Consider the following 25,093-nt stretch of genomic DNA (forward strand, 5'->3'; position numbering starts at 1 on the left):
TAGGATCATTCAAGCACACAAACCCCTCCATCACAATAAGGTGGCAGTTCAAGGAGGGGGGTCAGTTTTATAGTTTCTCTAAAGAGCTCAACTGTTTTCAGCTGTGCTAACATGATTGTACAAGGGTTTTCTAATCATCCATTAGCCTTCTGAGGCAATGAGCAAACACATTGTACCATTAGAACACTGGAGTGAGAGTTGCTGGAAATGGGCCTCTATACACCTATGGAGATATTGCACCAAAAAACCAGACATTTGCAGCTAGAATAGTCATTTACCACATTAGCAATGTATAGAGTGGATTTCTGATTAGTTTAAAGTGATCTTCATTGAAAAGAACAGTGCTTTTCTTTCAAAAATAAGGACATTTCAAAGTGACCCCAAACTTTTGAACGGTAGTGTATATATATATATATATATATATATATATATATATATATATATATATATATATATATATATATATATATAAAAGTCTGATAGCATATTTTATGGCAGTGATTCTCAAAGTGGGGTCAGTGAAACAGCCTATGGGGGTTTTTTTTGTTGTTGTTTTTTTCAAACTCAGGATCATCAAAGTTTTAATTGTTTCTTATTGAGTTCTAATGGTTATTGGCCTGATTTTGTTCACTTGAATTGAATGGGTTTAGTCCAATATTTTAATTTAATAACTCAAACATGTCGTCTATAATAATGGCATCTTGGACCTAATCTGTTCTGTCAATGGAAATTTCAGGAATAAAACACTCCATAGCTATAGATATAATAATACATAGACAAATATTATTGTGAACATTGAAATAATATTCATGAAATAAATCTGTACTGATGAGTGTTTACAGAATTTATTTTACAGTTAAAGGGATCCCTGACTACAAACCTCATGAGAGTGTCGTGAAGGCATTGTGAAACTGAGAACTGATTTAAAATGATACTGATATTTGTTGGAAATTTATTCTCATCAAAATTGTGACGGACTGTTTCTGACTGCAAAATTCAGAATGGATTGTCGACTTGAAGGTTCATAATCAATACAACTTGCATGTAACTGTAAATGAGTTAAATATGAAGGAAAACTTTTCTTTCAAACTGAACTTAAGCCAAAGTACTGCCTATGAAATATTTTGAGAGCTCAGTGCTGGAAATCTGTGTAAAGAACAAATTATTATTAAAAAAAATAAAATAAAAGCTCTTTCAACTTACACTGAAAACATTTGTACTTCAAAGTTCTACACATTTACTTTGTTAGCACAGTCTGAGGTGGCTAATGGTAAAATTGGGGTAATATTAAATAACTGGCAATATAAATACCTGGAAAATCCCCAATGATCTTGTCTTAACACCATACAACAGTATTTAATCCTGTAGTGCCACCTGGTGGACAGTAATGGAGGCGTTAACGAGCCAAAACAAAACAAAAGTTAAATCAGAAAGGGGTTTTTTTTTCCTTTTCTTTACTTTTTTAACCCCATGACCCCATGTAATGTAGTTTTTTTAAAACACTTTTTTTCTCTGTTTGTTTTAAAAGGTACTGCGCTGATTTTCTACCAAGGTGGCAGTGTTAAAAGCTCCAGAGTGGAACACAGGAGTAGTTTGAGTTTCGACATGCTAGCATGATGTTGCACCACGATAAGGAAATGTGAAAAAGTTCTACTGACGTCATGTCATTTTGGTAAAGATAACATAATGTCATGTCATTATTTCCTTTTAACTAATATTAAAGGTAGTCTAATATTTATAAAGCAACATGCCACGCTCAAATGAGATAAAACGTAATTTTGTTTTGTTTCAAAACTTATTTTTTGCGTATTCCTCACTAAATACCTTGATGGGGCCAAGGTAAAATTTGGCCAAGATGGTTTAAGGCCAAGTTGGATTTAACTGGTCAAGTTGGTCTGGTTTTAGAGGGGTTTGAGACACTTTCAGCCTGGTTCTGGCCAGTCAGGTTCACCAGTGTGGTTGTTCAGCCTGGTTCTAGCCGGTCAGATTAATCAACATGGTTTTTCAGCTTGGTTGGTCAGGCTGGTTCTAGCTAGTAAGGATGACCAGACTGGCTGGTTATGATGGTTCTTGCTGGCCAAGATGACCAGCCTTGTTGGTGAAACTGGTTCTAGCTGGTCAGGATGACTAGCTCGGTTGGTCAAGCTGGTTCTAGCTAGTAAGGATGACCAGACTGGCTGGTTATGATGGTTCTTGCTGGCCAAGATGACCAGCCTTGTTGGTGAAACTGGTTCTAGCTGGTCAGGATGACTAGCTCGGTTGGTCAAGCTGGTTCTAGCTAGTAAGGATGGCCAGACTGGCTGGTTATGATGGTTCTTGCTGGCCAGGATGACCAGCCTTGTTGGTGAAACTGGTTCTAGCTGGTCAGACTGGTTCTAGCTGGTCAGGATGACTAGCTTGGTTGGTCGAGCTGATTCTAGCTAGTAAGGATGACCAGACTGGCTGGTTATGATGGTTCTTGCTGGCCAAGATGACCAGCCTTGTTGGTGAAACTGGTTCTCGCTGGTCAGGATGACTAGTTTGGTTGGTCAAGCTGGTTCTAGCTAGTAAGGATGACCAGACTGGCTGGTTATGATGGTTCTTGCTGGCCAGGATGATCAGCCTTGTTGGTGAAACTGGTTCTCGCTGGTCACACTGGTTCTAGCTGGTCAGGATGACTAGCTCGGTTGGTCAAGCTGGTTCTAGCTAGTAAGGATGACCAGACTAGCTGGTTATGATGGTTCTTGCTGGCCAGGATGATCAGCCTTGTTGGCCAAACTGGTTCTAGCTGGTCAGGATGACTAGCTCAGTTGGTCAAGCTGGTTCTAGCTAGTAAGGATGACCAGACTGGCTGGTTATGATGGTTCTTGCTGGCCAGGATGACCAGCCTTGTTGGTGAAACTGATTCTAGCTGGTCAGACTAGTTCTAGCTGGTCAGGATGACTAGCTCGGTTGGTCGAGCTGGTTCTAGCTAGTAAGGATGACCAGACTGGCTGGTTATGATGGTTCTTGCTGGCCAAGATGACCAGCCTTGTTGGTGAAACTGGTTCTCGCTGGTCAGGATGACTAGCTTGGTTGGTCAAGCTGGTTCTAGCTAGTAAGGATGGCCAGACTGGCTGGTTATGATGGTTCTTGCTGGCCAGGATGATCAGCCTTGTTGTTGAAACTGGTTCTCGCTGGTCACTCTGGTTCTAGCTGGTCAGGATGACTAGCTAGGTTGGTCAGGCTGGTTCTAGCTAGTAAGGATGACCAGACTGGCTGGTTATGATGGTTCTTGCTGGCCAGGATGATCAGCCTTGTTGGTCAAACTGGTTCTAGCTGGTCAGGATGATCAGCCCAGTTAGTCAAACTGGTTATTTTTGACCAGCCTACCACCAACTAGTCTAGTAGGAGACCACCAAAACCAAGCTAACCATTTTAGGCTTGTATTAGTTGTTATTGTTTTGTTTTTAAGCAGGGTATCTAATGCTTCCATTGCAGCTAAAGTGTTATGTAGTATATAATGTCCTCTTTAAAATGTTCATACTATAATATTATAAACAGATATAATGCAAAACCAAAATATAATACTTAATGTGGTTATATTAATATTAACCACATTAAAAAAAACTCTAAATTGCTTTATACTTTCTTCCAGGGAGCATAACAGTTATTATACAGTTGCTGCTTTTCTGATTTTAACAAAAAGGGCAAAAAGGGATATTTCTAAAAGAAGAGTGATATGTAGTACCTTTAGCATTTGTTTTTTGAACAGGTTAGTGTCTCATAGCTGGACACTGTTTAGAAAGGGGCCACCCAAACTGGCTAAACATATGCATTGGATCGATAGCACTGAAATGAGTATAGCCTGTGTGAAAGACACCACATCTTTGTGACATTTGTCACTTTGGTGTGCTGGAAGTCAGAGCATGTGAGCCAGGCAAGAGCCAGGAGTTTAACAATCTGTTCATTATGACTGCTCAGAGCAAACAGCAGAGATAATGCCACACTGCATTGGTAACAGCGGATATGACCTCTAAATACATCCTATAAACTGATAAGGTATTGTGAGAACTCCCATGAACTTAACACAAAAGGTCAAAGCACAACATGTCTCTGTGGACAGTAAAATTGACATAAACAAGGATTCAGGAAGCAGTGTTCTCCAAATATTTAGATTATAAGCAGCTGCAATGTTTCCGCACCGTTCTCAAACATGTTTTGAACAACAAAACAGCTACTGTAATGTGTCATGTTATTGTAGTACAGAATATCATTATGGCCTGTTCACTACCAACTTAGGAAAGGGAAAAGGCTTCTTCAAGGGTTTCTTAAGAGGTTCTTGGCTTCGTGTGTGTGTGTAAATTTGTGATATAATCTTCCTTTACTTTTACTAAGACTTCACAATGGGTCATTTAGACCTAAACAGTACAGAAAATATTTCTATTAGACAATATCACTCTATCTTACTTAGTGAAAGTGAAGAGAATGTAAATAATACAGAAGACAGCATAACTGGATCTCATTTACTGATAAATAAGTCACTTTATTTCTTTAAATAGATCATAGGTGCAATGTGAAAAACTACAAAAATACTGCACGTAAAGACAAGTGCAATGCAGTGCAACAACAGCAATAACAGTTAATGATCACAAGCCTTCATATGTGAATAAATAAGCCAGGGATAAATACATTTTCACCTTCTGTTATGAGGAAGATGGCAAAAACGGACAGATTCCAAAACAAAAATTCATGTAAACAGATGTGACGGCACATGACTGACTTGATTTGAGAATGAACTAAGAAAAAAAAAAACACAGTAGATGGGTGGATAAATACATGACATGTACGTGTGAAAGTACAGGTTGTGTCAGAGTAATATGGAACATTGACCTTTTCTCATTTGGCTCAAACAGGCAGGTTGATGCCGACACACTAAGAGTTTAACCATCATTGCTTACGCTGTCAGAAATAAGGGTACAGTAGGAGTCCATGTCTGGCCCCCAAGGTACAATCTACAATAATGTATTCCCTAGGGCTCATTATTGTACCTCACCGTATCTGTGTGTACCTTTTCAGGACCAAGAAGGTGCATACATGTTCCCGAACAGGAAATAAACGGTACAGATAAGTACTGTAAAGGGTACCGCCCCAGTGACAAGCCTTTGTACCCCAATAATGTACTTTACTTTCTGAGAGTGTGGTTGCTCAAACAAACAAAAAAAATATATATATATGATTCAGATATGGCGTAATTGTTTCTTTTAGCATAAACAGAACTTCTAACTGTAATAGCAAGCAACTAAACATGCTTTTTGTTAAAAGGACATCAAAAAATTAGCTCAATATTTCAGAGCCATTCTGTTTAGTAAAAAGTCATTTCATTATTAATAAACTTGTTTTACGTTTTCTTGAACATTAAAAATGTGTAAAAATAAGGTCCCACTGAACATACTGTGGAACAAAAACTTTAGCAATCAGTTAATGAGTGGAAATACTAGATCGATCAGCAACACAAAACAACTGAGGATAGAATGTGCAGTGCTGAATGATAAAATGGCACTTAAAATGCTTGGGGATAATTATATGACAGGGATATGATCAGGGCTGCTCAACTCCATTCCAATGCATTTTGGTCATTTCTCTGCTTGAACACACCTACTGAAGCTAGCAATTAACTGATGAATTACGTGTCTTTGAGAAGAAAAAAATAAAAATAAAAAAAAATCACCAGACTGACCAGATTGTACTGGAATCTGGTCTTTCCCCAACATACAGTATAAGACCAGCTTATACAAACCAGTGTTACATGTAAACCATCAAAGAACAAAGATGTTAAACATGTTGAAAAGGAATACTCGAAGCAGGAGAAATAAAATAACATGTAATTATGACACTGCATGATTAAAAAAAAAAAAAAAAGCTCCACTATGTCCAGCATTTATGACCTGGCCTATTTTCAGTACTCTGGGTTCAAGTTGAGGTGGCACTGCATAGCGATGAACAAATCTATAAGCACCTGAATACTGTAAGTAAGTACATTTGTAGTTAGCCTAACACCCGTGCTTATACTTAACATCCACTTTGCACAGCTTCGGAATCAGATTCCTTGAAAAATCTTTCAAATCTGTCCAAGTATCCTGGCCGCTGTGGAAGAAGGAAGTAATGTGTCGCACTGGCCTTCTTTCCATCTTCCATGATGGGCAGTATACATGGTGTATGTGAAGCAGGCAATCCTTCACACTTTGGCTTGCCCTGGGATTTACTCACATACTTGGGATTGGGGGCGAAGCTTTGTGTAGGAGGCATCACTCCATTGACATAAATGGGAAGGCTTTTAGGACTAGGAGTGCGTGGGGCCATGTAGTAGATTGGCCGCCTGGGTGGAATTTCGGGAGGCTCTTCAGTGCCTTGATGGTCAGCACTCTTTTGAGGACGGGACGGAATGGGAGCGCGAGGAGGGACCTCAGGCTTCTCCTGTGTGTGGTTGTTTCGGAGGTTAGTAGGTTTAAAAGACGCCGCGGGTCCCGAGTTGGAGCGGCGCAGCCTGCGCTGGGGCTTTTCTTGTTTAAGGCTGTCCCTGTCTCTAAGCACCACTTGTTCCCTTTCAAACTTCTGTCCAATTGTATTCTTCTGCATAGCATCATAGTATGCATAGTTGATCTGCCCACAACCACGGAAACTCCGCCTGTTCTGCACTCTGTATTGGAAGACTGATGTTTTAGAGGCACATTCTGGTATCAGTAGCTGGCTTTCACTGGTGCTGGAGAAGAACTCCACTTCGCTGTCTGCTGCTTCATCAGAAGACATATCCCCCATGTCCGGGAGAGGAGGCAGAGGTTTAGAGCTTCTCCTGGGAGAATACGGGGGTGCTTGTTCATACACGGAGAGTTTCTGGAAGGATGGAACGACCTGGTCTCCTTCAGGCGAGCTGTGCAGGGAGGAGAGGAGGAGCTGTGCAGGATCAACTGGCTTTAAAGACCGACAGTGGTCATTAGAGTTGCGGGAGAAACTCGAGCCAAACATCTTCCCTGGAAGATAATGGGGAAAAGTTGCATGCTTTTGGAATCATGTGTGGTCCATACAAGTTACAACCCAAAATCAGAAAAAAAAAGTTGGGACAGTATGGAAAATGCAAATAAAAAAAAGAAAACGGCAATTTCTAAATCAACTTTGACTTGTATTTCATTGCAGACAGGATGAACCCAAGATACTTCATGTTTTGTCGGGTCAACTTAATTTAATTTTCTGCATTTCAGGCCTGAAACACATTACAAAAAAGGTGGGACAGGCAATGTATAGCTAGTAATGAGATAAAACAATGAAATAATAATGATGTGATTTGAAACAGCTGATGTCAATAAGTGACTGTAATCATGAAAGATGGACTGAGGATCTCCAGTTTGTCAACAAATGCATGAGAAAATTATTGAAATGTTTAAAAACAACGTTACTCAAAGAAAGATAGGAAGGGATTTGGATATTTCACCCTCTATGGTGCATATCATCATTGAACAATTCAAGGAATCTGGAGGAATTTCAGTGTGTAAAGGGCAAGGGCACAAGCCTAAGCTGAACACCCATGATCTCCGATCCCTCAGGTGGCACTGCATCAAGAACCATCATTCATCTATAACTGATATAACCACATGGGCTCAGGATTACTTTGGCAAACCTTTGGCAAGCACGACAATACAATAATATGGATACATCCACAAATGCCAGTTAAAACTTTACTGTGCAAAAAGGAAGCCTTATGTTAACCGTGTCCAGAAGCGCCGTCGACTTCTCTGGGCTCAGAGGCATCTGGGATGGACCACCACACAGTGGAAACATGTATCGTGGTCAGAGGAATAAGTATTCCAGGGCTTTTTTTTTGTCAGAAATGGATGCCATGTGCTCCAGGCCAAAGAGGAAAAGGACCATCCAGACTGTTACCAGCAACAAGTCCAAAACCTGGGGTCTGTCAGGGTATGGGGTTGTGTAAATGCCCTTGGCAAAGGTAACTTACACTTCTGCAATGGCAGCATTAATGTAGAAAAATACATTGAGATTTTGGAGGGATATATTCTGCTTTCAAGACGACATCTTTTCCAGAGATCTTTCAACAAGACAATGCCGATCCACATTCTGCGTATACTACAAAGGCATGGCTGTGGAAGAAGAGGGTGCCTGTCCCCTCGGTCCCCAACAGAGTGTGTGTGGCGAATTTTGAAATGAAATATGTGACCTCAACGACCCCGTTGTGTTGCCACCCTTAAGACCCATTTGTAGGAAGAATGGGACAAAATAACACCTGAAATGTTTCATCACTTGGTGTCTTCAGTCCCTAAACATCTTTGTGTTGTGAGAAGGAATGGCACCATTATAAAGTGGTAAATGCTCTACTGTCCCAACGTTTTATGAAACGTGTTGCAAGAATCAAAACTGAAATGCATTTATTTACAAAATAAAAAAATTAAAATCATGAGGTAAAACAACAAATGTGCTGTTGTATTGTTTTGAGTGCAATGCAGGTCAAAAGATTATTTACAAATCCTAGTTTTCAGTTTTAATTTAAATTTCAACATATCGTCCCAATTTTTTCTGGTTTCAGGTTGTACATTTACAAACAACATAGAGTATATTGTAAGATAAAAAAAAAAAAAACTCAAGCTGCTAGCAATAACTGTTTTTCCTTTATCGGTAAAGCTGATGAAGCTCAAACTTCAATCTTAATGGATAACTTTAATCTTAATGGGAGGGGGAAAAAAAGCAACAGGAAGTGCAAGAAGGTGACAATCTTCTTGCTTCCCATAACCTTCTATATCTCTTGAAAAACATCTGCCTCAGAGGCAGAGAGCACACAGTGACCAGACTGCGTGATAAACTCCTTCCCTCCCTCAGTGCTGGTACATTTCAGAGTCATTCACTTACTTTCAAAGCCTACAGAGGTCAAGTCTTGCTGATGTGTTTTCACTGCGGAGTCAGCTCCGAAAGAAAAGTACATGCTGTAACAAATAGGAGAGGAGTCCTTCAGTACAAACTGGCCAAGCCAGTACATTTTGCAATACATCAAAACTATGCAATACAACAATAACTATACAAGCATGCTTTTAATGGCATCCAGCCCACTGGCTTGCTCATATGTCCATAGTTTAATGGAGTGTATTTAAAAAAATAAATAAATAAACTATTTTCACTGCACAATCTAGTTTAATAAAGCCTGATGGGTTTTTGGACTTTGTTTTGTTTACCTGAAATTTGGTTAACATTTGGTGTACAACTGTGTGCCTGTGTTGGTACTCACCTGTTCACATCATCATACTGGTCCCAGTATGGTTGGGATGAAGCCATACTTTGGAAAAACAAATTTAAAAAAAAAACCAAAGCTGAAGAGACATTTCACATTATCTCAGTCGTGGGGAATTCATAATCCATCAGCCTCCATGTTCCATGCAAACCAAGAGACCATCTGATTCTGTGCTCTGCAAACACAAGAATTTGAAAAGTTATAGAATTCCTTTCCATATGCCAGAGCATGTTCAAAGTGATCATTGCTGGGGATGTGATTAATGCTTTAACTTGTAGCTCCTTTTATGTACATCAAACTGAGGAATGCTTGTTTGAAGTGTGGTCATTTTTCACCTCCCACTCCACCAGTAGGCATGGCCTATGAAGCCTCGCTCGTCCCTCCTTCAGTGCCCCAGCAGCTAAAGTTTTCCTTTAATTACAGAGTAGCACCCTGCTTTAATCAGCTCTGCAGACCGAAATCCTGCATTCCCTCAGTCTGGGAAAGAATGCACGGTGATCTTTAATACCACTATGACTACTACTACTACTGTCAGAAATAGAGGTACAGTCGGAGTCCATTTCTGTCCTCCTCGGTACAATCTACACAAACGTACCCCCCAGGGCTCATTATTGGACCTCAAGGTAACTAATTGTACCTTTTTAGGGTCAAAAAGGTACATACGGTATATGTTCCCAAGCAGTATATAAAGGGTACAAATAAGTACGTTAGAGGGTGCTGCCCCAGTGACAAGTCCTCGCTCAGTTTTCTGAGAGTATACTACTACTACTAAGAAGTTGATGATCATCCCAGTCAGTGGGGAGCCATTTTTCATCCTCTGCCAGCCTGTAATTTGTTGTCCCTAATGTAAATTTCTTTAAAAAATAATAATAATAAATTTAATTTTAAAAAAAAAGTGGCACAGTGGTGTAGTGGTTAGCGCTGTCGCCTCGCAGCAAGAAGGTTCTAGGTTCAAGCCAAGCAGCCAACGGGGCATTTCTGTGAGGAGTTTGCATGTTCTCTCCGTGTCTGTATGGGTTTCCTCCGGGTGCTCCGGTTTCCCCCACAGTCCAAAGACATACAGTTAGGTTAACATGGGGCAGCCTTGGGCTGAAGTGCCCTTGAGCAAGGCACCTAACCCCTAACTGCTCCCCGGGTGCTGTAGTATGGCTGCCCACTGCTCTGTGTGTGTTCACTGCTTCAGATGGGTTAAATGCAGAGGATGAATCTCACTGTGCTTGAGTGTGCATGTGACAAACAAAGGTTTCCTTTGTTAATAATAATAATAACTATAAGAATTCTTCAAAAATCATGAAATCCAAGATAAATAGATTGTAAAGACACAATAAAAACACAAAAATAGATAAAACATTTCATATATATTTTATATATATATATATATATATATATATATATATATATATATATATATATATAAACGATCAATGTTGATGAATGGAATATATTTTTATGAAAGACTACATTTCTTCATTAGACTGTGAGAACTTTACTTATAGCAAAATATGGCATATGTACTCTTTAAATGTTGTATTTTGTGTCTCTTCCCTTCAATAATGCACAGTTAAGAAGATATAAAATGAACAAAAATGTTATATGTTAAAATGAAATCTGCCTTTAAAAAAAAAAACCTTCTGTGTTCTACAGAAAATGGAAATGAACCAATATTAATATACTAGCAGGTTACCTGGCATTGCCCGGGTTTTGCAAAATTCTGGGTTGCCCCCAGACTTCCATGTCAAATTTGGTGAAGATCCGTCAGGAAATGGTGATGTTAACCCAAGACAAAGAAAAATCCAAACATCCACCACCACCCAGGGGCCCACCGGGGACCCCCTGAGGCCCAATTTTGCTTATATATGCAAAATTCCGGGTCATCCCCGGACCTACTTGCCAAATTTGGTGAAAATCCGTCGAGAAATGGCGACGTTAGCTCAAGACAAAACAAACAAACAAAAACTTTGCCGCTTATTATATAAATTACTGCCAATATTGAGATCCATGTTTCAGACAACACACTTTTTTCTTACTCATTAATTTTAGTTGTTGTTCTAATTTTCTGAATCCTGTCACCCTTACTAACAGAATTAATTTTTTCAGAATAAACAAAAGACCCATACATAGCTTCATTTAAGCCCGTAGGAATACCAAACACCTCATTCAGCCAAGGCGCCATGACATAAGTGCTTTAAAACACAATAACTTGTCTGTTTTATATATATATATATATATATATATATATATATATATACACACACACACACACACACACATATATATATATAAAATCTCATTATCTCTAGCCGCTTTATCCTGTTCTACAGGGTCGCAGGCAAGCTGGAGCCTATCCTAGCTGACTACGGGCGAAAGGCGGGGTACACCCTGGACAAGTCACCAGGTCATCACAGGGTTGACACATAGACACAGACAACCATTCACACTCACATTCACGCCTACGGTCAATTTAGAGTCACCAGTTAACCTAACCTGCATGTCTTTGGACTGTGGGGGAAACCGGAGCACCCGGAGGAAACCCACGCGGACACGGGGAGAACATGCAAACTCCACACAGAAAGGCCCTCGCCGACCACGGGGCTCGAACCCGGACCTTCTTGCTGTGAGGCGACAGCGCTAACCACTACACCACCGTGCCACCATATATATCACATCTCATTATCTCTAGCCGCTTTATCCTCCTACAGGGTCGCAGGCAAGCTGGAGCCTATCCCAGCTGACTACGGGCGAAAGGCGGGGTACACCCTGGACAAGTCGCCATATATATATATATATATATATATATATTTTTTTTTTTTTTTTTTTTAAATCTAACTCATTCAGGAAAAGCAGTGTTGGCATTCTCAAGTGAAATGCTTAGTAAAATCAATGGAATACCAGGTAGGCCACATTGTGCAACTTATCACATGTTTTGCTTCAGGCTGATATGGGAAAGGCTGAGGCTACGACGATCAGTAATTCTCCCACCACGCATGTACATGAATGGAGCTGCTTTAGTGCCTGAATAGTGCTTTGTGTGTTCATGATGGTGATCAGGATGGATTCATGCATGAGGTCAGGTTTCTGTGTGACACACAGGAGCAACGTATGAATGCTCTAACACACGTCCATTATCATAGCCATCCCGTAATAAAACAAACAATGAGCAAGGCTGTGTGACTCCACACTATGATCCAACATGGGCATGGATCGGGTGTAGAGCCTCACCGTGATAAAACTGCATCACGGATACTTGCTTTAAGGAGTTCCACCCTGTATGACTTGCATGTCAATATTTATAATTAATATGCGAGCTTTAGTAGTGCAGAATGTTTTTTATATATTTAAATTCTGAGCTGAATTTTTGTGGGTTTAAATTTCCTTTATGAACATCACTGTTAATTACTTGACTGATTTATTTTCATTACCCACAATGGCGTTCGAATGCCTGCTGAAATGGTGCCAAGAGGAATTCATTTCTACCTAAAGAGACTGCTGCAGCAGCGCTTTAGTGTTTCAGCCTCTCCAACTCTCTCACCACTTTATCTGTATATTCTGCCTCAAGCACAAAGAGTGCCAAAGCTTCAACATTCACGCTAATACTACTGTCTTCCATTAGCGCTGTCATTTTGGTCACCTCACAGATCACTAACTTGCCAAGCTCCTGCTGTAAATCAGCACAATTGCATCAAATACTGTACAGTAACAGACAAAAGTTTGGACACACTTTCTAAATCAGTGTTTTCTTCATTTTTTTTTCTTAATTCACTTTGTCCCTTAAAAGCAATGATGGACGGTCATGATGACTTCCCAGGGCTCGAAATTCTTTTTTTTTTTCCACCAGCCAGCCGGACTAGTCACCTTCCAAAGTAACTAGCCAAACAGAAAATCAACTAGCCAAAATTTGTTCATGTATGAATTTTACTTCTGTCAAAAATAACGCAAAAGAGAGTAGTTACCATTGTTCATAACTAATGTGCATTTATTTCAAGACCTGAGTATTTTGATACTGTTGTTAAATACATAAATGAAAACAACACAGAGCACCATAATATAATATCAACAAATAATAATATATTGGAAAACTTGGCAACTTGGTGTATGAGTGTTGAAAACAAATATACTTACTATCATGACTATAGCACCCAAAATATGTCCAACATGCTTTCTGTATTTAACCATTTATGAGAGAGAAAGCATTAGGAGCTTCATATTGACTAGGAATCAACTTCTCTCATCTCATCTCATTTTCTCTAGCCGCTTTATCCTTCTACAGGGTCGCAGGCAAGCTGGAGCCTATCCCAGCTGACTACGGGCGAAAGGCAGGGTACACCCTGGACAAGTCGCCAGGTCATCACAGGGCTGACACATAGACAGAGACAACCATTCACACTCACATTCACACCTACGGTCAATTTAGAGTCACCAGTTAACCTAACCTGCATGTCTTTGGACTGTGGGGGAAACTGGAGCACCCAGAGGAAACCCACGCAGACAATATGCAAACTCCGCACAGAAAGGCCCTCGCCGGCCACGGGGCTCGAACCCGGACCTTCTTGCTGTGAGGCGACAGCGCTAACCACTACACCACCGTGCCGCCAGGAATCAACTTGAAAAAAATTAATTATTCCATAAAAATCGTATCGCAGCCAAGGCCTACCCTGCTCCCATGTTTGCTTATAAGTCCTGTGTCGTTTCTCCTCTTCAGACCGAGGTCGCTTTGTCCCCGTCTCTGGCGGTTTCTGTACACCTTTCAGAAAATTCCACATCGCAACGTAGCTTTGGCAGATGTAGATGTAAACAACAACAAAAACACGTGTTTAAATGGGCGATAATGTGGCCACATCTATTGAATTTTATAACGTGATGTGGCAGCGGGGGCGTGGCCAAGCGTCGGTCTGTGAATGGAGGGTGGAGTCATGGAAGGTAAGTGTTGGAATCATTGCACCTGATGGGGATTAACCTGTGTTTGTGTATCTTCCCCAGTGACCGCGCCCTTTAAAAGGAGAGGAGAGCAGAGAAAGGGAGCTCTCTCCTCCCAACCAGAACACGTGCATGTATGTATGTGTGTGTGCGCGCGTGGGGCTGGGAAGTGATAAAAGGCTGAAAAGCTAGCAATAAATAGTTCATTGAGAACTCAGTTCTGGCCTGCCGTGCTTCTGTGCTCCACCCACCTGGTCCAATACTACACGTGATTACCGCGATATTCAACAAGATGCGTTATATGCATGCGCAGTAGTGAAAAAAACGACAGCCTGACTCATACACGATATGATTCGGAATTCTTCGGTACAGTAGTTTCCGTCCTGCCGATAAACACATCGATTAACACAGACACGGCACGCGCTTAATAAGTGGCGGCTTTAGTTGATGGTGTGTCTGAATCTTCGCTTCACATATATTTTTTATTTTCAACTAGCCAGCCGGGCTGGCTAGTGACAGGAATTACCCGCCAAATGACAAATTAAGTCGCCTCGGGCGACCGGACCACTGCAAATTTCGAGCCCTGCTTCCTCTTTACTTAGTTGAGCGGTTCTTGACATAATATGGATTACTACAGTTGTGGAATAGGGCTATTTACTGGATTGTTATTGGGTACATAGCGGGAGTCTCTTCGGACAGCCCGTGAGGAGGTGTGAGGCACTCCACCCCTATGCAGCCTTGGAGTCGGCCTTGAGCAAGCAGAGCAACCCCGCAGCTACCCTGCTACAGTTACGGTGAAAACGTCGGACAGCAGAACATTGGATGTTCCAACAAGGTGAAAGAATCTCTATGGATTAATGGCTTGTTGGACATGGTGGCCAGGCAGAAGATGATCAGTGTTTTGTCGGACAACGGTTGAACAGTCAGTGACACTGCGGAGGAGCCGGAGTCCCTTAGGCAGTTTGTGTGCACTCATGTTCATTCTGGCCACTCCTGTGACATTGTTGGCACCAAGCATATTGGCTCTGCTTTTTCCTTGGGTTCGTCAAGCAACTGCTTGTTCTTCAAAAGTCGGATCTCTTGATCCCCTAGCCCAGGCTACTCTGGTATGGAATCAATTTTGTGCCAAAATGTTCATACAATACTTTTGAAATATCAAACAAAAACGACAAATCAAGATACAAAAAAAAGTCAATTTTTTTAGACTGGCAAACAAATTATTCGTGTAATCGTGCAAAATATCAGTCTATTACTCTTCAGAAACCTTTTATTTTTGTTCCGCGTCTTTCTCAGTTTTGTTTGACGTAATTTATTTTGGTTGCGATTCCAGCTCTCTCATTTGCGCTCCCTGACTTTTTGCTTGCAGTTTTGGCACAAACTTCACGTGTGGGTGGGCTAACTTGTGTTTGACTGACAGCTACGCTCAGCCATTCCCTACTCGGATTTTGGCGGACTGTTTGACGAGTGACCGATCCATTGACGGTAAACAAGGATCGAGTGGACTTCAGTGGCGACTATGATATTGAATAATTCAATATCATAGTCGCCACTGAAGTCCACTCGATCCTTGTTTACCGTCAATGGATCGGTCACTTGTCAAACAGTCCGCCAGAATCCGAGTAGGAAATGGCCGCAACAGCCTCCGGGGGAAATCGCTGAGCGTAGCTGTCAGTCAAACACAAGTTAGCCAATGGGAATGCATTCCTGGACAGCCCACCCACACGTGAAGTTTGTGCCAAAACTGCAAGCAAAAAGTCAGGGAGCGCAAACGAGAAAGCTGGAATCGCAACCAAAATAAATTACGTCAAGCAAAACTGAGAAAGACGCGGAACAAAAATAAAAGGTTTCTGAAGAGTAATAGACTGATATTTTGCACGATTACACGAATAATTTGTTTGCCAGTCTAAAAAAATTGACTTTTTTTTGTATCTTGATTTGTCGTTTTTGTTTGATATTTCAAAAGTATTGTATGAACATTTTGGCACAAAATTGATTCCATACTCTGGAGGGGAAGTCACCGTTATGATTTAAGTGTGGCTCAACCTTCAGAAATCAAAGGGTCTCTCAAGACTGAACTTGCCTACTACTACTACTACTACTACTACTGTATTGCTATTATTTACCATTTACTATTTGATCTCAACCATTAAAAAAGGCGAGAAATTCCACTAATTAACTTTAGACGAGGGCAGCACGGTGGTGTAGTGGTTAGGACTGTCACCTCACAGCAAGAAGGTTCTGGGTTCCAGTCCAACAGCCGACAGGGGCCTTTCTATGTGGAGTTTGCATGTTCTCCCCATGTCTGCATGGGTTTCCTCTGGGTGCTCCGGTTTCCCCCACAGTCCAAAGACATGCAGGTTAGGCTAATTGGTGGCTCTACATTGACCATAGGTGTGAACGTGAATGGTTGTTTGTGTCTATGTGTCAGCCCTGCGATGATTTGGCAACTTGTCCAGGGTGTACCCCGCCTCTCGCCCATAGTCAGCTGGGATAGGCTCCAGCTTGCCTGCAAACCTGCACAGGATAAGCGGTTACGGATAACGGATGGATGGATCTTTAGACGAGGTAGGTACGTCTGTTAATTGAAAAGCATTCCAGGTGACTACCTCATGAAGCTGGTTAAGATAATGCCAATAATGTGCAAAGCGTCATCAAGGTAAACGGTGTATACGTTGAAGAACCTAAAATATGAAGCATATTTTGTTTTTTTAACACTTTTTTTTTGTTTAGCACATAATTCCATATCTGTCCCATATGTTATTTCATAGTGTCGATGGCTTCAGTGTTGTTCTACAATGTAGAAAATAATCAAAATGCAGAAAAACCTATGAATGAGTAGGGGTGTATATACTTTTGCCTGGTACTGTAGCTGCATTACATTCTGAAACCTTAAGTCTGGTGTTTGTTGTCGCCACTATTTCTACTGACGATTTCTCATTAATATGACTCTGAAGGTCACTGGAGCCTGGTGAGTGAGAAAAGCAGGTCTTGTTCTTTTATATTTAGGCGCTAACAGCAAAACCTGATCATTATCCTTTATCTTTGAGATTGTTTAATATTTTAAACATATATTTATAACTTTATGGGCGGCACGGTGGTGTAGTGGTTAGCGCTGTCGCCTCACAGCAAGAAGGTCCGGGTTCGAGCCCCGTGGCCGGTGAGGGCCTTTCTGTGTGGAGTTTGCATGTTCTCCCCGTGTCCGCGTGGGTTTCCTCCGGGTGCTCCGGTTTCCCCCACAGTCCAAAGACATGCAGGTTAGGTTAACTGGTGACTCTAAATTGACCGTAGGTGTGAATGTGAGTGTGAATGGTTGTCTGTGTCTATGTGTCAGCCCTGTGATGACCTGGCGACTTGTCCAGGGTGTACCCCGCCTTTCGCCCGTAGTCAGCTGGGATAGGCTCCAGCTTGCCTGCGACCCTGTAGAAGGATAAAGCGGCTAGAGATAATGAGATGAGATTTCTAACTTTATATCTTATAACTTTAGCTATGTGCTCATGAAATTGTCATATAGTTACTTTACACTCTCCTAAAAAAAATAAATAAATTGTGCCAGGTTCAGAAGTGACAGTAAAATACAAAACTCCTTCTTCTTTCTTCACATAAGTGAACGTATTATTGTGAAATGTTCTAATCCCTTTGTTGTGCCATAGTGGTGAGTCAAACTGACCTAAGCCCAAGTGTTTGCTTTACTACGAAATAGCTGTGATAAAGGACATACGTTAGTGCATTCACACCTCACGTTCGTGTGCTGAGCAGACGCCAGACATCATGCATGAAATCCTTTCTGATTTAAATACACAAGTTTTGTGTCATATAGTTACACCATCACAACACACGAAGCATGCAGTACTGATGTAAATGCTTTTCTAAAATTAATCTTCACACAGAACACAACTACAGTTTGAATTATTACATTAAAAACACCGAAAGGGAATAAGAAATTGGCTGGAGTCATGATCTGACAATAGTGGGAAATTATATGTATAGTCATTGTATAGTGAGTTTACAAAAGCCATATGCCATGAATTACGGAGTCACAGGAGTGCCATAAAAAAAAAAAAGAATAAATCTGCAAAAGAATAAGAAAATAAATGTGGAAAATAATGAGAAAATGAATCAAAATAAAAGAATAGGAAAATAAAGGCTTTTCTTTATTGCTTTTGCTATTCCCTATTGCGTTTTCAAGTCACTTTACACAGAAACACAATGTGGAGGAAATGGGACACGGTCATAGGAGTGCCATAAAAAAAGACAAACTGTAAATGAACAAAAGCAGATAATAGCCGGCATACAAATAAAAGAAGCCAATCCTCTCCTTCCTTCCCCGATTCAAACCGCTAACGCAGTCACACTGCGCAAAACAAGATTCATGTGCGCAGGAATTGATTACTCAGCCTGGGCAGGAAGGCCAGTTGATTGACAGCTTGGCCCAACAAAAAAGTAATATGGAATAGCAAAAGCAATAAAGAAAAGCATTTATTTCCTTATTCTTTTACTTTTCTTTTTAGTTATTGTCCTATTATTTTTTTAATTTTCTTATTCTTTTATTTATATTTTTCTGCATTTATTTTCCTACTCTTTTATTATTATTCTATTTCTTTATTCTTTGTCAGCATTTATTTTCTTATTCTTTTACAGATTTATTTATTTATTTTTTAGTTTATTGTAATTTGTCACAGGAAATATATACACAAAATAACATATAATATTAAAAAAAAAATTTTATGGCACTCCTGTGACTCCATAATGAATGTCGTGAGGGACACTGCAGAGTGACAATTGAGTGCAAATGTTTGCGTCCCTCTTGTTTTCCGGATCCTTGTTTTTAATAGTTTATCCACACAACTTAATTTTATCTTTATTGATTAGTAGTAGATTAGTTACAACAGAAATATTACAGTCACTGAGTCTTAATCAACAGTTATCTGTACTAGCAAGCTCAAAAGATTGCATCCCATTTGACATGGTCAATATAACGTCTTTAAATTGGCCTTGATAAGGTGTCTAAGAAGAGTAAACATGTTTTCTTTGTTAAGGCATGAAATTCAAACAGGCTCAAAGTCTCAAGCACTTTTCTGTCAAATTAAGGCTCGGTGGAAATGAGGGAAATGACATTCACAAGGCTGAAAACGGAAAATATATCACTGCTGAATTTCAAGTGTTTAGGGACACCATTAATAAGACTAAAAATCACAAATTCAGAAATGGAGTGCTTAATACAAATATAAAAGACAAAACTCTACCAAAGCATGGAAGAAAGATAACCAGAGTCATTCCTAAAACAAACAGCCAGAGACCTGAATAATTCCTTAGTCGTATGTGGAATAAAAGCCAATTTTTATATTACACTTTGAAATATGATTTGTTTAACTAGTTAACTTAATTCCACGCTGGTTGTTTTGGTTGCTTTTGCTAAAGGGCCCCATACACGTTCAAAAAAGTCGTCAAAATTTTGTATCAAAATTTTGATATCTTGATGTAAAATGTCCACACACGATTCAATGTTTTTTCTATCAAAAATTCAGTATTGTCAAAAACTTTGACATGGACGCAGCAGTGGCCGTAGCACTTGTGTTCGCTTTGGACAATGAACCGCCTCGGCATCGACGGAAATGGTCGAAAGACTGGTTTTTGAAACGGCGAACGTACGGTCACGTCAACCTCCTCAGAGAACTTCGTCTCAAAGAACCAGAGGACTTCCATAATTTCCTTAGGATGGATGCCCCATCCTTCGATGAATTATTGGACCTTGTCAAGCCATTGATATTGAAAGAAGACACTGTGATGCGTTCATCTATACCACCAAGTGAACGCTTGTCCATGAAGCCCCCCACACACGCATCAATAATTTGACGACTCTTCAAAAAATATCAAAGTGATTTGATATGTCAAAATTTGGGTTCAAAATTTTGACATCAAATTTTTGACATCAAAACACCCTACACACGATCAAACTTTGTATCAAAATTTTGATACAAAATTTTGACGACTTTTTTGAATGTGTATGGGGCCCTTAAGGAGCATCTGCAAAGCCAAACTGGCGTTAAATGCCATGTTGGTTTTGTCATTTTGGAGAAACTGTTTGAAAACTTTTGCACTCAACTCTGTCAATTAGCGCCATACATATGTAAAACTGTAAAGTTCAAGTTAATATTAAGTTTTCAGTTTCACTTCATAAATACACATGAACATCGACTCTGTCAGTCCTAGATGTCCACTGTTACCATAATATTCTCTCTGTTCAGCTTGTTTGTTAAGAGGCTGGGGTGTTTTTTTCTCTCCCAAAAACCTCTTGCTGAGAATAAAGCGCTAATATCCATTTCAACCAGCATCACATGCTCTTGTACCTTTCTCTGTATCTCACATGGCTCTTAGCGTTATATTGCTCTTCCTAGCCTTCTTCCTTATTATCCCCTTTTTTCTTCTAACCGATTTTCTGCTAATACTTCCTCAAGAACTGCTTAACGTAGAAACGTCCTTCAAACTTTGTTGTGTAGTTCTTGCAAATTAAAAGTGTTTCATTTCTCTACACTTTAGACTTTTAAGATATTAAATATATTATAAAAGTAGTAAAAAAAAATTCCCATTAAAATGAATGGTGGAATTTTTGTGACTTTAACATTCTATAATTTTCATTTGTCAACTGCTGCAGACTCTACAGCTCTCTCTCTCTCACACACACACACACACACACACACACACACACACACACCTCATTTGTCTATCTATTTTATGTTAATGTCTTACTTTCTGATCTATTTTCTTTCTTTCTCTCTTTCACACGCATTCTCCAGCTATCCATTTATCCATCTTCATTTCTGTCTGTCTTAATATCTTCATCGACTTCCCCATCTTTTTCTTAATTTCTTTGTCTTAACTCTGTATAACCCCTTTCTTTCTCTATCTATCCATCTATTCTATCTACAAGCCAGAAGAAGCCAAGCCAAAAAGGCTTTATTTGCCACACGTCCACTCAAGCACAGACTTAAGCACACAGTGAAATTTCACCTCTGCATTTAACCCATCTGAAGCGGTGACACACACATGCACACACAAGTGAGCAATGAGCGCACACACATACCCAGAGCAATGGACATCTATCTATCTATCTATCTATCTATCTATCTATCTATCTATCTATCTATCTATCTATCTATCTATCAAATCCAGATTCATTTTATCATTCAGCAACAATCTGTAGAACTACAACTGTAACAACAACAAAAAAAGCCCTCGGTCTATTCCAGTGGTTTATATTCTCTGAATTCCGCCCACAGTAAGTGACAGCTCCCAGGATCCAGCTGTGACTCAGGTGCGACTCATCTCTCACACACAGTCTACACTCTACTCTATACTCTCTGAACTACATTCTATACTCTCTAAATTTTACTCTATACACTCTCTAAACTTTATGCTCTCTAAACTCTGTACTTAGTCTATAAACTCCATTCTATATTTTATATTCTCTAAACTTTATACTCTGTACTCTCTAAACTCTATACTCAGTCTATAAACTCCATTCTATATTTTATACTCTCAACTCTACTACTCTATACTCTCTAAACTCTGTACTTAGTCTATAAACTCCATTCTATATTTTATACTCTCTAAACCCTATACTCTGTACTTAGTCTATAAACTCCATTCTATATTTTATACTCTCAACTCTACTCTATACTCTCTAAACTCTGTACTTAGTCTATAAACTCCATGCTATATTTTATACTCTCTAAACCCTATACTCTGTACTTAGTCTATAAACTCCATTCTATATTTTATACTCTCAACTCTACTCTATACTCTCTAAACTCTGTACTTAGTCTATAAACTCCATGCTATATTTTATACTCTCTATACTCTGTACTCTCTAAACTCTATACTCTGTACTTAGTCTATAAACTCCATTCTATATTTTATACTCTCTACTCTATACTCTCTAAACTCTGTACTTAGTCTATAAACTCCATTCTATATTTTATACTCTCTGAACTCTATACTCTGTACTCTCTAAACTCTATACTCAGTCTATAAACTCCATTCTATATTTTATACTCTCAACTCTACTACTCTATACTCTCTAAACTCTGTACTTAGTCTATAAACTCCATTCTATATTTTATACTCTCTAAACCCTATACTCTGTACTTAGTCTATAAACTCCATTCTATATTTTATACTCTCAACTCTACTCTATACTCTATAAACTCTGTACTTAGTCTATAAACTCCATGCTATATTTTATACTCTCTAAACTCTATACTCTGTACTCTCTAAACTCTATACTCTGTACTTAGTCTATAAACTCCATTCTATATTTTATACTCTCAACTCTACTCTATACTCTCTACTCTGTACTTAGTCTATAAACTCCATTCTATATTTTATACTCTCTAAACCCTATACTCTCTAAACTCTACACTCGACTCTGAGCACAAGGGAAAATGAGACAAAAGAGTCAGGAGTTTAAGATGACGTTCTCGTGTCAATCACCGACATTCTGTTTTCCTCACCCACTTTAAGCCCCAGTCTTCTGTATAAATACGTAAAAACCTACGTGATAAACGATTCTATCAGCTTTACTCACAGGTTTAATTACTTCTTGTTGTGATCTTCTTTGAAATTCGGCCTTTACAGCGAACCAGCCGTTTTGGGAATTTCCAACTTCGGTATCAGTGAAATAATGAACACGTCCGCTGAATACAATCTCTCTGCGCAAACCCAGCAGGGCTCGGGAGGCTGCGGACTCTGGAGGCGAACACTCACTACACGTTATATGGATTGGTGACGCCTCACTCGTAGCCCCACCCTCTTAAAGGCACAGGATATTCATCAAGTAAAACGTCACTTAGTCTTTAGAGGGACACAAACAAAAGTAGGGGGAAAAGAAACTATGTCCCTTCATTCATCTTCTGTAACCTCTTTTACTGATCAGTCTATCCTGACAACACGAGCTACAAGGCAGAAGAATACACCCCAGATATCCCATGTACACTGATGCCCCTTTTCGTCCAGCAGGGAACTGGTTCTTGAACCGGTTCCGTTCAGGATTCTTTGAACCTTGGTGCCAGCTAGCAAACCGGCCCGCATTTTCACCAGTATTGAGCAAAACTCTTGGAATCAAGGATGTGTCATGAAAGCAGGGCATTGCATAATGCACAACGGAAGTAAACAGTGGTATCAAGATGGCAGAGCGCATTGATTACCTCCAAGCTTTTGTTCTGTTATTGCAGATATTTGTTTTTTTTCTTCGTCTTCGTCTTCAAACTAATGACACATTCACTGATGTCGTTACAGTTCGCGCTGGAAAAACCAGCTATATTTTGGGTCCAGCTGGGAACCAACTTTTCAGTTTCTGAACAAATTTATTTTTGGTCGAACTGCTTTGAACAGGTCAAAATTTGGTGCGTGAACAAGAATGGAACCCATTCCCTGTTGGTCAAAAAGGGATATCACATATATTTACGCCTAGGGGTAATTTAGTGTACATAGCCAGTCCACCTACTAGCATGTTTTTTGGAGCTAGGAGGAAACCTGAGAACCCAAAGGAAATCCAACCAGACTAGGTGCTAGATCTGGGCTGGTCCTAGTGCCAGTTCAGAGTTGGTTCAACTTCTGAAACTTTTAAGAACCCATTCGCTTTTCCACAGATCCACCATAGAACAATGTCATTACATCACTGTATATGCCTGAATACAGCTCCACTTTCCCAGAAACATCAGCACCAAGCACAACAATGACAATGGCAGATTACTGGATTAGTCAGGCTAAAAGCTACACTAGCTCTGTTTTTTTTTTAATGTTGATCACAAAGTTTTAGCTGGTCTTGTTGGTTGATAATCCCACCCCAGCTCCTGATGTAAGTGGTTCTTGGTTCTAGACCAGTAAAGTGTTGGTGCCACTCTCACACCAGTTTTCCTGGCCAAGAGCCAGTTCTTTTGCTGTCAAAAGATAAAGAACTGGTTCGAGATTAGGCACTGGCTCTGAACCAGTCCTCAAACTGCCTTGGTGGAAAAGAGATAGCAGACAGTCACCTGAGCACAGGTTTGAACCCGTGAATTCTAAAACAGTGCAACACCTGTTAATACCATGCCTTAAGCCTAGGTCACAACCTGCCGTATGTGCTCCTACAGCCGGTCTACGTGCAAAAAACACAAGAAACACACAGAGGGCGCGCGTGTGACGTGCTGATTTTCGAGCCATAGACTGGCCGCAGACCAGCCGCAGAGGTTTTTTGTCATGTCAAACAAACTCTACGGGTGCTTACGTTTTTTTCAGGTTGCAAGACAAACTTACAGCCAACGTGCGTCTTTCTCCACGAAAAAAAAAACGCAGCGATTTGGGAAACGCCAAAAATCGCACGGCCAAAAAATCGTACGTCCGGTTGTGACCTAGGCTTTAGTTAAATGTGATTTAAAAAAAAAAAAAGTATATACTCGTACCGGTATATGTTATTTACCAGCTGGGAGGTCCGTATCATGAAATACCGTGACCAAGGTCTTGAAAGTACTGACCAAGGCCCTCTGGGCCGAGGTCAGTATTTAAGGCCAAGGTCACGGTATTTCAACATACGGACTGACCTTAAGCTGGTAAATAATATATTTATTTTTTTCTTTACCAAATTCTAACAGAAAACGAGAACACCCGAAAGGGAAAACCGAGCTGAGCCGCCATTTTGAATCCTCATTCACGGCTGTAATGCAAATGGCTTCCTCCTCGGTATACAAGTGCACTTCCATGGCAGGAAAAAAACTACATTTTGCTGCCTATGTAGTCCCCTATTTATACAAAATTGAGTCATTCAGGATTCAGCCATGTTTTTGCTCAGCGTTAGCAACAGTTACAGGTTTTTAGCTTTCTCTTGAAATGTTTTCTTTTATTTCTTCTTCCTCAGGGGAGTAAAACTCGCTTTCGCTGTGAAGACTGTCGTTA

At 40.1% G+C, this 25,093-nt stretch overlaps 1 protein-coding gene across 1 annotated transcript; it reads right to left on the reverse strand.

Annotated features, from left to right (window-relative positions):
- Positions 1-4,483: 4,483 nt before the first annotated feature.
- On the reverse strand, positions 4,484-22,896 carry LOC132896218 (ERBB receptor feedback inhibitor 1). Its single transcript, XM_060936950.1, has 4 exons — positions 22,749-22,896; positions 9,248-9,425; positions 8,875-8,948; positions 4,484-6,989 (listed from the first exon to the last, which is right to left on the reverse strand). Exons 2-4 carry the CDS (start codon positions 9,292-9,294, stop codon positions 6,031-6,033), a joined length of 1,080 nt encoding a protein of 359 aa, XP_060792933.1. The 5' UTR covers positions 9,295-9,425; positions 22,749-22,896; the 3' UTR covers positions 4,484-6,030.
- Between the last annotated feature and the right edge of the window lie 2,197 nt (positions 22,897-25,093).

The sequence above is a fragment of the Neoarius graeffei genome, chromosome 13 (genome assembly GCF_027579695.1).
Source record: "Neoarius graeffei isolate fNeoGra1 chromosome 13, fNeoGra1.pri, whole genome shotgun sequence".
In the NCBI taxonomy this organism is placed as follows: domain Eukaryota; kingdom Metazoa; phylum Chordata; class Actinopteri; order Siluriformes; family Ariidae; genus Neoarius; species Neoarius graeffei.